At 40.8% G+C, this 14,208-nt stretch overlaps 1 protein-coding gene across 2 annotated transcripts in view; it reads left to right on the top strand.

The window, feature by feature from the left end:
- The window catches only part of ABCD3 (ATP binding cassette subfamily D member 3), a 135,730-nt gene that overhangs the window by 45,526 nt on the left and 75,996 nt on the right, over positions 1-14,208 (top strand). Inside the window, exons 5-6 of one of the 2 annotated variants that reach the window (XM_077452880.1) lie at positions 9,026-9,095; positions 9,399-9,496. In XM_077452880.1, the coding sequence (XP_077309006.1) occupies positions 9,026-9,095; positions 9,399-9,496 (168 nt within the window). The remainder of the gene's footprint in view (positions 1-9,025; positions 9,096-9,398; positions 9,497-14,208) is intronic. The other variant, XM_077452881.1, reaches the window with a different exon arrangement.

Below are 14,208 nucleotides of genomic sequence, written 5' to 3'. Positions count from 1 at the left end.
AATATTCTCATCAGCTTAATTCAGATTGTAGATGCATTGGCTTTCAGACCAGCTGTTGTAAGTTACCTGCAGATCCCTCAATGAGAAGGGATTCTTGGAGACTTTAAAGTGGATGTAAACCTCATTTATTTTTTATTTTTTTTCAGTTAAGGCTTGCACCTTGTACAGTATACGATTTCATGTCATCTGTGCCCAGTCATGCCACGTAAAATTAATCCAGCTCTGAGCAGTCCTCTTATCTTTGTTCATTGAGATAAAAACAATCAGAGAAATAGATGTCTCCCTTGCTGTGAGTGACAGTTGATTGTCTCTCTCAGGCTCGTGCATGAGATATGTAATTCTGTGTACTTCAGATCCCCCTCCTTCGTTCTTCTCCAGCTCTCCCAGGATTGGCTGCTCCACACCTTAGCATGATGGGGCATGCTGACGTCATGTGGTGACTTTCCTGGATTTTGACTGGATCGTAGTGATCATGGGGCATAATCCACAAGACCAGCAGAAGTTCAGTGTAAGAAATATCTATGCTTGGCCAAGGGGAGTGTAGAGGTGGGCGGGGAGTCTACGGACATCACGACTCCACCCACCGAGCCCTAGACAACAGAGCTGCCCACAGAATCTGCAGGGTCTCATAAAAGACAGAGGGGAGACACTTGACAGGTAAGGATACATGCAGGAGGCATGTATATCCTTATAGATGACCACTATAGCAGTAGTTTAGAAAGGATGAGGGTGGGTTTACATCCACTTTAGGTCTCTGTTCACACAATCGCTGCAGTTCTGCCCCAAAATTTCAAATTGCTGCTCAACATGGAAAATGTCTGCTATACCATTACTTCTAATGGCACCCCAATAGTGCCGTGATTTTGCCATGATTGTCCCATGACAAAATCGCATAAAAAAATCGCGGGACGCATGTCTCCTAAAACAAGTTCCAGATCTTATTTTGGGCAACACGCATCCCGTGATTTTGCTGCGGTTTGTTGTGTAAAAATTGTGGCAAAATTGCAGCACGATTGGGGGGCCTTTAGAAGCAATCATGTGTGAATGGAACCTTTTAAAGTCTCCAAGAATCCCTCCTCATTAATCTGCAGGTAACTTACAACAGCTGGTCTGAAAGTGAATGCATCTACAAGCTGAATTGTCTGTCAGGGACAGCTCTTGGGCTGAATTTGCCAGGCCAGGAGTCCTGGATAAATTAGCAGTCATTTTATTTATTTCAGGTACTTGTATAGCGCCGTCAATTTACATATACATTGTACATTCACATCACTCCCTACCCTCAAGGAGCTTACAATCTAAGGTACCTAACTCACATGCGTATATATACACATAACAGGGCCAATTGAGACATGATCTAATTAACCTACCAACATGTCTATGGAGTGTGGGAGGAAACTGGAGTATGCGGAGGAAACCTACGCAAGCACAGGGATTCGAACGACCCTTTTGCTGCTAGGCGAAAGTGCTATCCACTACACCACTGTGCCGCCCAAGACGTTTCAAATCTACAGATGTAGATAATTTTCCCTACACTGGAATTCATTTTAAATAATTTGTGAATCTTTTTTAACTGTTGCCAGACTCTTAGACCTGCATATTGGACGTTCACCCAGCTCCTCTAAATGCAGGAGAAAAATAGCTTAAAGTCACATTTTGCAAATGCTTTTAGGCACATCAAGTGTTTGGGTGTTCATTCATTTTATTGGCCAGAATATTAATTTATTCAGGCCTTTGAAATAAATGTACTCAAGTACTAAACACACCTAGCGTTTAGGGGCATTTGCAGACGTTTGGGTACGTCAAGCATTTTTTTTTTTTTTTGCTCATGCTCCGCTCTAGAACACGCAAATGATGTTGGTTGTTTTTTTAAGACTTTAAACGCTTTTCTTCTAATACGCCTGTAGACACCTATGTGTATATGGACACACAGGCTAATATTGAGGGGCATTTAGAGGCTGAGGGAAAATTCTGTTTTTTTTGTTTTTTTTTTATGTCCTGTGTGCATGAGGCCTTAGGAATACAGAGTCTCCTTTTTGAAGGCCTAAGAAAGCTGTTGGCATGATAGCACTATACACATCAATAACAGAGTACACTGGAGCCTGGATATCTGAAGTTGAAATACGACAGATTTCACCTGTATAACTCCCTAAAGAGTTTCTGATCATTGGCACCTAATCTGAAACCCCGAATTCTAATTTCATCGATGTAGGTGTATATTCATTTTTCTATATGACAAATCTACATTTTGTAGAGTGGATACTCCATTGCATTTTTTGTGTTGTTTGGTCAGGTAAATCGCCATTATCTGTTGGCAGTATTTGACTTAAGATCTAATGTTTGCCTATTAAAATAGGTTAATCAGCAATTTCCATGGGGCGTACTTTATTTTTTACATCACTGTATATTGTAGCAAGAGAATCATAGTGCGCAGGGCAGAGTAAAAATTCCTAATCCTTCCAGGAATGGCTTTTTTTTTTTTTTTAAGTCCTGATTACATTTAACAATCTACTACATAAAGTCCTTACTGTTGCTATGTGTTTCAAAGATAAAATATTTGCACTGCCTCAAATTTTAAATTTCCCTGAGAAAATACATAATTTTATATCTAATTTATAAACCTAGCTTTAAATACTTCTTGACTGCTATATGCATGCATGTGGTGACTTTAAAGCCCAGTTGTCACATATACACATTTCTGTCTTTTTCTAAGGAGTCCCTCAGGACTGTGGCTGAGTTGTCAAGCACAGCTCACAATCAAGTAATGATGATCTGGAACCGGTAGGACAGGCTCCTGATGATTTCAGCACTGTGCAGCCGATCACAATGCTGCACAATTGGGAGCCCCTTCTACCAGCCCCAGGCATCGCAGTCCCATTTAAAGCAGTGGCTTTTCCCGGCGTTAAGTGGTTAACACTAATATTTTTCTAGATACAATATGAAGCACCACAGAAGGGCTCTATCTAATTTCAACCAACAAAACATTAGAGTTTACATAAATATACTTGGTATAAAAAAGGTGATGAGTCCTAGATTAAGATGAGCTAGAGTAACAGATTTAGCACTGCGTCGCTTTAACTGACGATTGCTGCACTGTACCCAAACAAAATTGATGTCCCCCCACACACACACACACACACACACAAATAGAGCTTTCTTTTGGTGGTATCACCACTGCGGTTTTTATTTTTTGTGCTATAAACAAAAAAAGCGACAATTTTTTGAAAAACACATTTCTTCATCGGTTTAGGCCAATATGTACTCTTCTACATATTTTTGGTAAAAAAAAAATCACAGTAAGCGTGTATTGATTGTTTTTTTTTTTTTCAAAAATGATAGCATCTACAAAATGGGGAATAGATTTATGGAATTTTTATTATTATTATAATTTTTTTTATTTATTAGTAATGGCGGTGATCTGCAATTTTATTTTTTATTTTTATGGGGATCTCGGCATTGCGTGGACAGACCGGACACTTGACACTTTTTTTTTTTTTTTTGAGACCATTGACATTTGACATTGACATTGATATTTATATAGTGATCAGAGCTAAAAACGGCCACTGATTACTGTGTAGATGTCACTGGCAGGGAGGGGGTTAACACTAGGGGCGATCAAGGGGTTAACTGTGTGTTCCCTATGACTGTTCTAACTGCAGGGGGGCAGAGGGGTGGGCTTAGTGGGACATGACAGATCACTGTCCCCGACCACTAGGAACAGTAGATCCCTGTCATGTCTCCTGTCCGAATGAGGAAATGCCTTGTTTGCACTTCACCATTCTACCTGTGTACAAGGCAATCACAGGCTGCCAGAGGACATTGAGTCCTCCTGACCCGCGGGCACGCTCCCGCATCAGGAGCGAGCGCACGAAATTGGCAGCGCATGCCCACCCGCAACTGAGGAGGCAAGAGCTGCCGTACACCCACGGCGGATCACAAAGGAGAGCCATTGTGCTGCCATAAAACGATTGCGACCGGTCTTTAAGCGGTTAATCAAAACAAATTCATAGCATGTCCATATTACAGTCAATACCCAAACTCCCAAAAAAAAATTTGTAAAAAACGTGGAATACTTCTTTCATATACATAGAAAAAAAAAAGTGGTGTTTGATTTATTTTATTATAAAATGGTTATGCTATGTAATTTTAATATGCAAAACGCATGGCGATGGTGTCAAAACATAAACCCCTTTTTCATGCACACAAAAGTAATACTAGATAGATTTGTCTTAAAACTCTCAGGAGTTCCCTCCTATATCTATGTATAAACCACTACAGATCCTAATGCCACAAAATGTTTTCGCTCAAGATCCACTCATGATAGCCTCCTATTTAGGAGTCGGGGTTCAAGTCATATTCTAAATCTTCCTCACAAAACGGCTGAAGGTCATTGATATATTGCATAGTTATTGCAACAGAAAGTGCCATCAAAGAATACCAATTTCAAATAGTGTTTCTTACAATACTAAAAAAACAAGAGGGCGCCTCCATCTAGGTGTAGCAATTTATTAAAAATGCTCTTGTTAGATAAAAGTGAATCAAGGCTTGTGATAAACCCATAAAGACCTCCATAGGATGGCTGCAAGCGCTGATCAGTGTGTTCTGGCATGGCAGGGTTCCCCCCCCCCCCCCCCCCCGTCCGAAATCAAACTCACAGTGCAGGAAATCACTGCACCAACATCGCTTGTGTTGGTAAGGCGATCTGCCATAAAAAAAAAAAAAAAAAAAAAATTCCATTCAGCCTGCTGAAAGAGCTAGCAGACTTAATACAGGAGGTGTGCCTACCTACGGTTAGTCTCTGGATTTGGTATGACAACAAAGTGTTGGAAGGCTTGAAAATCTAAATTTGTCAATAATAATAAATCCAACATGTTTCTTATGTGAATTTTAATAAGATGAAGATTCAGCTCTTGGGCTTGGAAATTTTCCAATAAATAATTTAAGAACAAAGGTATACAGAAACTTTGGATGGCTGCACTCCACACAATTATGGTGTATTAAAAACTCATGTAAAAATACCACGTATACAGACAAAAAAGGGTAAGTGGGGGGTGCAAGGTTAATGCGTTTCGTGCCGATTTAGGCCCCTTTCACACTTGGGACTGCAAAGTCACATGACAAGTTGTACCCCAGGATTTCCAATGAGTACAGATTCATATCTGTGCGTCTTCGAAGTAGCCCCTGTACTGCTTTGGTCTGACTTTGATGCGAGTTGAGGTCCATAGAACTCTAGTTTTACATGAGTTTACAACTCAAGTTTCAGGCATTCCCTGAAATTGCAGCAGTCGTGTGACTTTGAAGTCACGGTAGTGTGAAAGGGGCCTTAGCGCTTACTCATGTCATGCCTGTATACACACATTTTTACATGATTTTTCAGTAAGCCCGAACTGTGTGGAGTTCAGCCATCCGAAGGTTCTGTGTACCTTGGTTCTCAGCAGACGTGTTGGGCATTGCAGCTGATGCCTTGAGAATCATGTGGGAGACTTGTAGCATCTATTTGTTCCTAATTTAAAAACAATGACTTGTTGCAAACCTACAGCCACAAATTTACTGCTTTATTCATATATTTTCCATCTCCTCACCAGAAAATAAGCTATACCATATGGAAAAGTTTGGAATTCCAACTGCTTATGGAAGGATGATTTTTGAAAAAGAATCAATGAAAATTAAGAGTAGTAGTGTTTGTAGGATACTCCAAAGTTTGACAAACATACAAAAAGGTTGTCCAGATGGATTGTAGTTCTCTCCTGTGTGGGGGGCGGGGGGGACACTGATAGTGACAAGGGTACATATATATACAGTATGGTGCCTGTCTGTTGAGACAGGTTGAAATACATACTTAAGACATTGGCAAATCCTCCAGTTGAACCTAATTATAGAAAAAATTGTAGGTCCACATCCTCTAATTGTGAAATTAGGAAGAATTTGAAAGACATTTGTTTCTAGTGAATTCCAAGCCCCAGAGAAGAAGGGAAACGTGGAAACAAGGCATGGATTTGGGGGTTCTCTTTGCAGTTGTGTTGAGTCTGGAGCAATGTTTTGTTTTCACTTTAGCTGTCGGCAGTGGTACAAAGCCTTGAAAAGTTATTTACAGATCAAATAAATAGATTTTTGTTTTTAATTTTGAGCTTTTTCAATGTGAAATGTGTAAATATATGTTAATATATATGTGCAAAAATATTTACTAACAAAGCAAAAAAAAAAGTTTGTTTATAAAATAGATGTGAACAAAAAAAAAACAGGAAATTAATAATTAAATGGAGGAGGGTAGGGAGTTGAGGACTATTTGGAGTAAATTAAGGGTTAATAAGGGGTTAACCAGAGGAACATTTGTTCATCCCTTTTGATCTGCAGATGAAGAAAGATACAAAAAGAAACAATGTTTCTTTCTATTTTAGTGTTTCTATTTTAGTGTTTCAGTGGCTGGGCAATGTTGTTAATAAACATTGCCAGTTGCTTTTTTATTTTTTTTATTTTATTTTTCACAGCTCCAATTACTGGACTTCTTTAACACTTTAGCTTTCAACAGAGACAGACAGAGACCCACTGACGGCTCAAAGAACCAAGCCTGAAAGTATCGGTTTCAGGTATCCGTGCATTTGCATGAGTACCGATACTTGTGTACCGATACTTGTGTACCGATACTTGTGTACCGATACTTGTGTACCGATACTTGTGTACCGATACTTGTGTACCGATACTTGTGTACCGATACTTGTGTACCGATACTTGTGTACCGATACTTGTGTACCGATACTTGTGTACCGATACTTGTGTACCGATACTTGTGTACCGATACTTGTGTACCGATACTTGTGCATATACTAGTATCGGGGGCGGATGTCAAAATGAACACTGGTCTGGAGACGTATTTATCTATTTTGATGGATCTAGAAAGTTAAACATTTTTTTAAATTATCAGCCATCTAGGGAATTTTTTTAAAGTTGATCTATATATAGTAAAGACAGAGAATTTAGGATCTGTATAGCTGAGTATTTGATAGATATAGCCGCAAATAACCCAACAAATCTATGGCAGCATGTTTTCCTGAACTCCAGAAGTCCTTGAAAGGAATAAGACTGAAAGTCAGTTGCATACTAGCCCTCGCAAATGATATTTTGATTGTATCCTCCTTCGGAAGGAATGGTATTAGATATGTGCCAATGTTTTTCACAATGTGAAGTGGACATATTATTATAAAAAGAAGATAGAAATGGACAGTTTGTTAGATTACGTTGATGTAATTCCTGCTTTATGTGAAGATGCTTGGAAGCGAATAAACAAATATGTATGGTATGATCACTTTACTAGGTAACCTGGTTTGGGTAACGTTGCTTGTTTAAATTGATGAAGGTACATAGTTACTGCGCATCCTGATGACGCCTTCGGTTTTGTACTGAATTGGGTTGATGTACCAGTGTTTTTATAGACTTTTTTTTTATAAACGTACCCTGCTACCCTCGAGGCAGTCCAGGCGGTATGAAGGGTAACAATATTGGGATGTATATCTTAAACTTGTACCATATATCCCTATTAAAGTAAATAGACGTGGTTTTAGACCAGAGCGTGTTCATATTCATACAGATCCAGAGAACTGCAGCTTTGGAAAGTATGTGGGATATCCAGTGGGCATTAGAGGCACCACTGCAAAAGTATACCCGTGCCATAGATGCATTATAGAAGTTCATACAATCTTTTTTTTTTTTTTATACTATAGAAATAAGAGACCTAATCGGCATAGTGTTGTAAGAAAAGCTATTTGGAACAGTCTTCAGCTGTTTTGTAATGAAGATTTAAGATTTATGAGCTTTTGACTCTTCACAAATGATAATATTGAAGGATCTTAAACTATATTACAATTATGTGGCGACAATTTTTATTCTCTCTGAAGAGACTTTAGGGGGCAGTTAACATGGGAATGGTACCTTGCCAAGCAGAGAACCTTGTCCCCATATTGATAAGGGCCTCTTCCCTACAGCCCTGACCCAGTGGTTGTAGGGGTATGTGGGCAGGGCACTTATTGGAATCTGGAAGTCCTGCTTGACAAAGGGAGCCTCCAGATTTCCGCCCACATGAATGGGTAAAAGGTACCCCTTGTTACTCGTTTCCCCCCCCCCCCCCGTAAATAAACACAAATTCCCACCTTTTAAAAAATCCTTTATTGAGGCAAGACTAAAACGTTTTAAAATATTCTGAGTACTTGTGTGTCTTCTTTTTTTTTTTTTTTTTTTTTTTTAGTCATATACATTTTTACCTCTTCAATTGCAGGCACACATCATTTGTTTGTCTTTTGTATGTAAGAATTTTTTGTATTAAGTGCGCTCATCACCGTGTCTACTTCTTTGTAACAAGTTTTTTGCTGTATGAATAGCTGTGATTTAAAGTGACCTAAAACTGAATTGTAGGCATTCCTGCATAATAAAGGGTTCATTTTCATCTCTTCACACTGCCCATTTCATTGATCTCTGCTCTCTTCATGAGCTGTACTGGCTGAAACATCTTCGGCAGCTAGTATACTTCTGGGTGTGTTTAAATTCTTTATTCCTTGCTCTGGTCTCTACCCCTCTGTGTCCTGTAGTGATGGAGGGGTTGAAGCCAGGAGCACAGTAATGTAAATGTTGGAGCAAGTGTGCCGAAGGAGACCAGGCATCTGACATCTAGGAAAATGTCAGGTGCAGAACATTTCTCAGCCAGCGCAGGTCTGAAGACAGGGGAAACTAGCAGTGAAAGGGATACACATGAGCCCTTTTCTTTGCGGAGTGCCTTTGATGCCAGTATGTAATAATGTGTCTGTTACTTCAAATAACACTCTGACATTTACTTCTCTGTGTTTCTTAAATCAAAGTGCACCTTCAGTACCTCCAACTGTAGCTCATCAACATGTTACTTTTAAATACTTTGTTGCCTGGCCTGTTATTTGTAAATTAGAATTCCAACATGTTTTTTACGTAGGCATGCTTTTAAAATTTTCTAGTAAATGTACTTGCGTGTATGCTATTAACACTATGTGCATGTGATGGTTTGCAGTGCTATCATTGGTCGCAGCAGAAAAGATTTTAAGAGATACCTATTCAACTTTATCGCCACCATGCCTGCCGTAAGTTTGGCTTTTTTTTTCTCTTACCCAAAGTCATTTTTTTGTAAGCGAGTTGAACTGTTAATATAATGAGGGATTATATGTTTGGTGCCACTTTGCTCCTGACTCTGACTGTATTAATGGTCACATGGTTTGCTTCTGGTCTTTGCAGAAGGATATCTTCATGATTGTTTTGGTACAGGAATGTTCCTGATTGCTGACTTACATAGCGTTTGTGTTTGGGAAAATGTTTTGATCAAATATTATTTTTCCTTTATGGCAAACACTTTTTAGCTTTTCTAACATTGCTTCTTGTTTTAACAGATCTCATTGGTAAATAATTTTTTGAAATTTGGCCTCAATGAACTGAAGTTATGTTTTCGGGAAAGACTAACTAAATACCTCTATGATGAATATCTCAAGTGAGTACCTTTTTTATTTTTTTATTTTTTTTTTTTTTTTTCCATATTGGGGTTTCTCAGTTTTGTTAGGCTACAGTGGTGCCCTTTTGTTTTACGTGGTCATAGTTATTTTCATCATCGGATACATTCATTTATACTTCTGTCCTACAATTTTTTTTTTCTATATGCTTAGTTACATAGTTAACCACTTAACAACCGCCCATTGCCGATTAACGGCTTCAGGGCGGTTGTTTAACTCTGAGAGGCCGTTAATTAACGGCCTCCCAGAATTTTGCTCTCGCGCGCCCCCTGGGGCGCGCACTCGAGAGCATCCGTGACCGCCGGGTCCACAGGACCCGGCGCATCACGAATCACGGTAAACGGCCGCTCAGCTCAAATGACGGAGTGATCACTTGTAAACAAACCGGCGTCATGTTATGACGCCGGTTCCTCCCTCCCCCTCTCTGTACCGATCGGTACAGCGGAGGGGGAAGAGATCGGTGTCAGCAGCGATGTGGGCTGCATCTGCAGTGCCCACATCGCTGCGCACCGAAAATTAACCCCTCAATTCCCTGCCAACACTCTGCAATACCCTGCCATTACTCTGCATTACTCTGCAATACCCCCATTACTCTGCATTACTCTGCAATACCCCCATTACTCTGCAATACCCCCATTACTCTGCAATACCCCCATTACTCTGCAATACCCCCATTACTCTGCAATACCCCCATTACTCTGCAATACCCCCATTACTCTGCAATACCCCCATTACTCTGCATTACTCTGCAATACCCCCATTACTCTGCAATACCCCCATTACTCTGCATTACCCTGCAACACTCTGCATTACCCTGCAACACTCTGCATTACCCTGCAACACTCTGCATTACCCTGCAACACTCTGCATTACCCTGCAGCACTCTGCATTACCCTGCAGCACTCTGCATTACCCTGCAGCACTCTGCATTGCCCTGCAACACTCTGCATTGCCCTGCAACACTCTGCATTGCCCTGCAACACTCTGCATTGCCCTGCAACACTCTGCATTGCCCTGCAACACTCTGCATTGCCCTGCAACACTCTGCATTGCCCTGCAACGCTCCGCAATGCCCTGCAACGCTCCGCAACACCTTGCAACGCTCCGCAACACCTTGCAACACTCCGCAACACCTTGCAACACTCCGCAACACCTTGCAACACTCCGCAACACCTTGCAACACTCCGCAACACCTTGCAACACTCCGCAACACCTTGCAACACTCCGCAACACCTTGCAACACTCCGCAACACCCTGCAACACTCCGCAACACCTTGCAACACTCCGCAACACCTTGCAACACTCCGCAACACCTTGCAACACTCCGCAACACTCTGCAACACTCTGCAATGCCCTGCAACACTCTGCAACACTCTGTAACACTCTGCAATACCCTGCAACACCCGCCAATACCCTGCAACACTCTGCAATGCTCTGCAACACCCGCCAATACCCTGCAACACTCTGCAATGCTCTGCAACACCCGCCAATACCCTGCAACACTCTGCAATGCTCTGTAACACCCGCCAATACCCTGCAATGCAATACTGTGCAACGCCATACTCTGAGATACCCAGCCATAGTCGGTGATACCCTGCAATACCCAGCCATAGACATCCCCCCCCCCCCTCCCGCCGCCCTCCGGTGCTTCTATCGAATCGCTAATACGATCAAAGACAGAATCTTCTCTTTTTTTTTTTTTTTTCTCAGGCTTCCCAGCTTAGAGGTGAGATGTGGGGTCTTATTGACCCCACATCTCACTGTAAAGAGGACCTGTCATGCCATATTCCTATTACAAGGGATGTTTACATTACAGGAATAAAAGTGATCAAAAAAATTATTTTTGGGGAAAAAAATGTCAAACTAAAATAAATAAAGTAAAATGAACAATAAAAAAAATGTTTTTTTTTTTTAAAGCGCCCCTGTCCCCATGTGCTCGCATGCAGAAGCGAACGCATACGTAAGTCCCGCCCACATATGAAAACGGTGTTCAAACCACACATGTGAGGTATCGCTGCGAACGTTAGAGCGAGAGCAATAATTCTAGCCCTAGACCTCCTCTGTAACTCAAAACATATAACCAGTAAAAAAAAAATTTAAATTGTCGCCTATGGGGATTTTTAAGTAGCGACGTTTGGCGCCATTCCACGAGCGTGTGCAATTTTGAAGAGTGACATATTAGGTATCTATTTACTCAGCGTAACTTCATCTTTCACATTATGGAAAAATTGGGCTAACTTTACTGTTTTTTTTTTGTTTTTTTTTTAAGCCCAAAACTGTTTTTTTTTCCAAAAAAAAGCATTCGAAAAATTACTGCGCAAATACCGTGCGAGATAAAAAGTTGCAAAGACCACCATTGTATTCTCCAGGGTGTTTGCTAAAAAAACATATATAATGTTTTGGAGTTCTATGTAATTTTCTAGCAAATAAATGATGATTTTTACATGTAGGAGAGAAATGTCAGAATTGTCCTGGGTGCTCCAGAACACCTGATGGCGCTCCCTGCATGTTGGGCCTCTGTATGTGGCCACACTGTGTAAAAGTCTCACACATGTGGTATCGCCATACTCGGGAGTAATAGCAGAATGTGTTTTGGGGTGTAATTTGTGGTATGCATATGCTGTGTGTGAGAAATAACCTGATAATATGACAATTTTGTGAAAAAAAAAAAAAAAAAGTAAAAAAAATCTTGATTTTGCAAAGAATTGTGGGAAAAAATGACAACTTCAAAAAACTCATCATGCCTCTTACTAAATACCTTGGAATGTCTTCTTTCCAAAAAGGGGTAATTTGGGGGGTATTTGTACTTTTCTGGCATGTTAGGGTCTCAAGAATTGAAATATCCCGTCAGTACTTCAGGTGTGATCAATTTTCAGATATTGGCACCATAGCTTGTGGACTCTATAACTTTCACAAAGACCAAATAATATCCACCAATTTGTACTTATTTTTACCAAAGATATGTAGTAGTATAAATTTTGGCCAAAATTTATGAAGAAAAAATTACTAATCTGCTAAATTTTCTAACAGAAACAAAGAAAAATTCATTTTTTTACAGAATTTTCGGTATTTTTTCCTTTATAGCACAAAAAATAAAAAACCCAGCGGTGATTAAATACCACCAAAAGAAAGCTCTATTTGTGTGAAAAAAAGGACAAAAATTTCATATAGGTCCAGTGTTGCATGACTGAGTAATTGTCATTCAAAATGCGAGAGCACCGAAAGCTGAAAATTGGTCTGGTTATTAAGGGTGTTTAAGTGCCCAGTGGTCAAGTGGTTAAATAGTTAATATTGTTGAATAAAGACACCAGTCCATCAAGTTCAACCTGAGTGAGTGTCTACAATTGTCCCTATCCCTGTACATTGCACACTCACATTGGTCCCTACCCTCAAGGAGCCCACAATCAAGGTCCCTAGGTTCATATACCAGGGCCAATTTTGTACAGAAGCCAATTAACCTACCTGCATGTCTTTGGACTGTGGGAGGAAACCGAAGTACCCGGAGGAAACCCACGCAGGCACAGGGAGAACATGCAAACTCCAGGCAGGTAGTGCCATGGTTGGGATTTGAACCAGCAACACTTTTTACTGCTAGGCGACAGTGCTAACCACTACACCACTGTACTGCCCAACTACACCACTGTGCTGCCCTGTGCTTGTGCTATTATCTTACTGTTGATATCCAAGAACAGTAGGCTTTGGTACAGATCCCCATGCAATCCAATTGCTTTCCCAGCACAGAGTTCCTGCTGGGTGAAGCAGAGTAAACAACTTCACAAAAGTTGCATTTTGGTTAGTAAGGCGTAAAGACGATCTAGTGAACGTGGTAGGTGTAACTTGAGCTATATGAGATAAAGAAACACATTTCAAGATTCCCCGCCACCCTTTTAGATGTTGAACACCTAATGTCTGTGGCTCAGTTTAGACGTAGAGGCACATTGATTGTTTAGATTTTTTAACAAACACTTGTGCTGGGTAGATTTATAAGAGGATGGTTTCCTAACGTGCATATTGGCGTCAGTTTTTTCACACCTCTTTCTCTTGGTGAGGGTTTACTTTCAGTCGTGGCCTAAAGACACTTCATGAAGAAAAACTTCTGGGAGTGTTGTTCTTCTGGTCCTCAAATCCACTGTGGTTCCTCCCAGGGCTGGTGCAAGGATTTTTCACACCTTAGGTGAAACTTCCATTTTGCCACTCCACCCTCTTTTCCCTGCCCATGTGTACCCCATCTTTTTAATGAAGCACCATCAAATGCAGCCTCACCAGCATCCATTGATGAATGTTTGCTTGCTTCCATTCATTCAGGAGTCAGGACACAGACACAGTCCTCCACCGCCGCTGCGCCTCTGACACTATGTGCAAACTGAAAGGCGACTGCCTGCTGATGCTAAGACTTAGTTGCTTGCTGCAGGGAGAAGAGAATAGGAACACCAGTGGCTGGGCACCCTAGACATCAGGGCGCGCTAGGCAGCTGCCCAGTGGTGGCACCGGCCTTGGTTCCTCCTGTCAACCTCTGCTTCACTACAAGACACATAAGTAACATATGGGTAGGTGGTACTCCCAGAAGTATTGTTTTTGAACAGTCTTCGCAAGGGTGTTCTCTTTATTACAGCAAGGTTTAGTGAGAGGGAGAGGTATGCATATACTTTCTTCTTTACAAGAAACCTTTTTATTCAGTCACTTAGAAAAATCT

The sequence above is a fragment of the Lithobates pipiens genome, unplaced genomic scaffold, assembly GCF_037356315.1.
Source record: "Lithobates pipiens isolate NorthernLeopardFrog02 unplaced genomic scaffold, aLitPip1_a1.2 Scaffold_23, whole genome shotgun sequence".
Taxonomy (NCBI): domain Eukaryota; kingdom Metazoa; phylum Chordata; class Amphibia; order Anura; family Ranidae; genus Lithobates; species Lithobates pipiens.
This window is presented reverse-complemented; position numbering and strand designations above follow the sequence as displayed.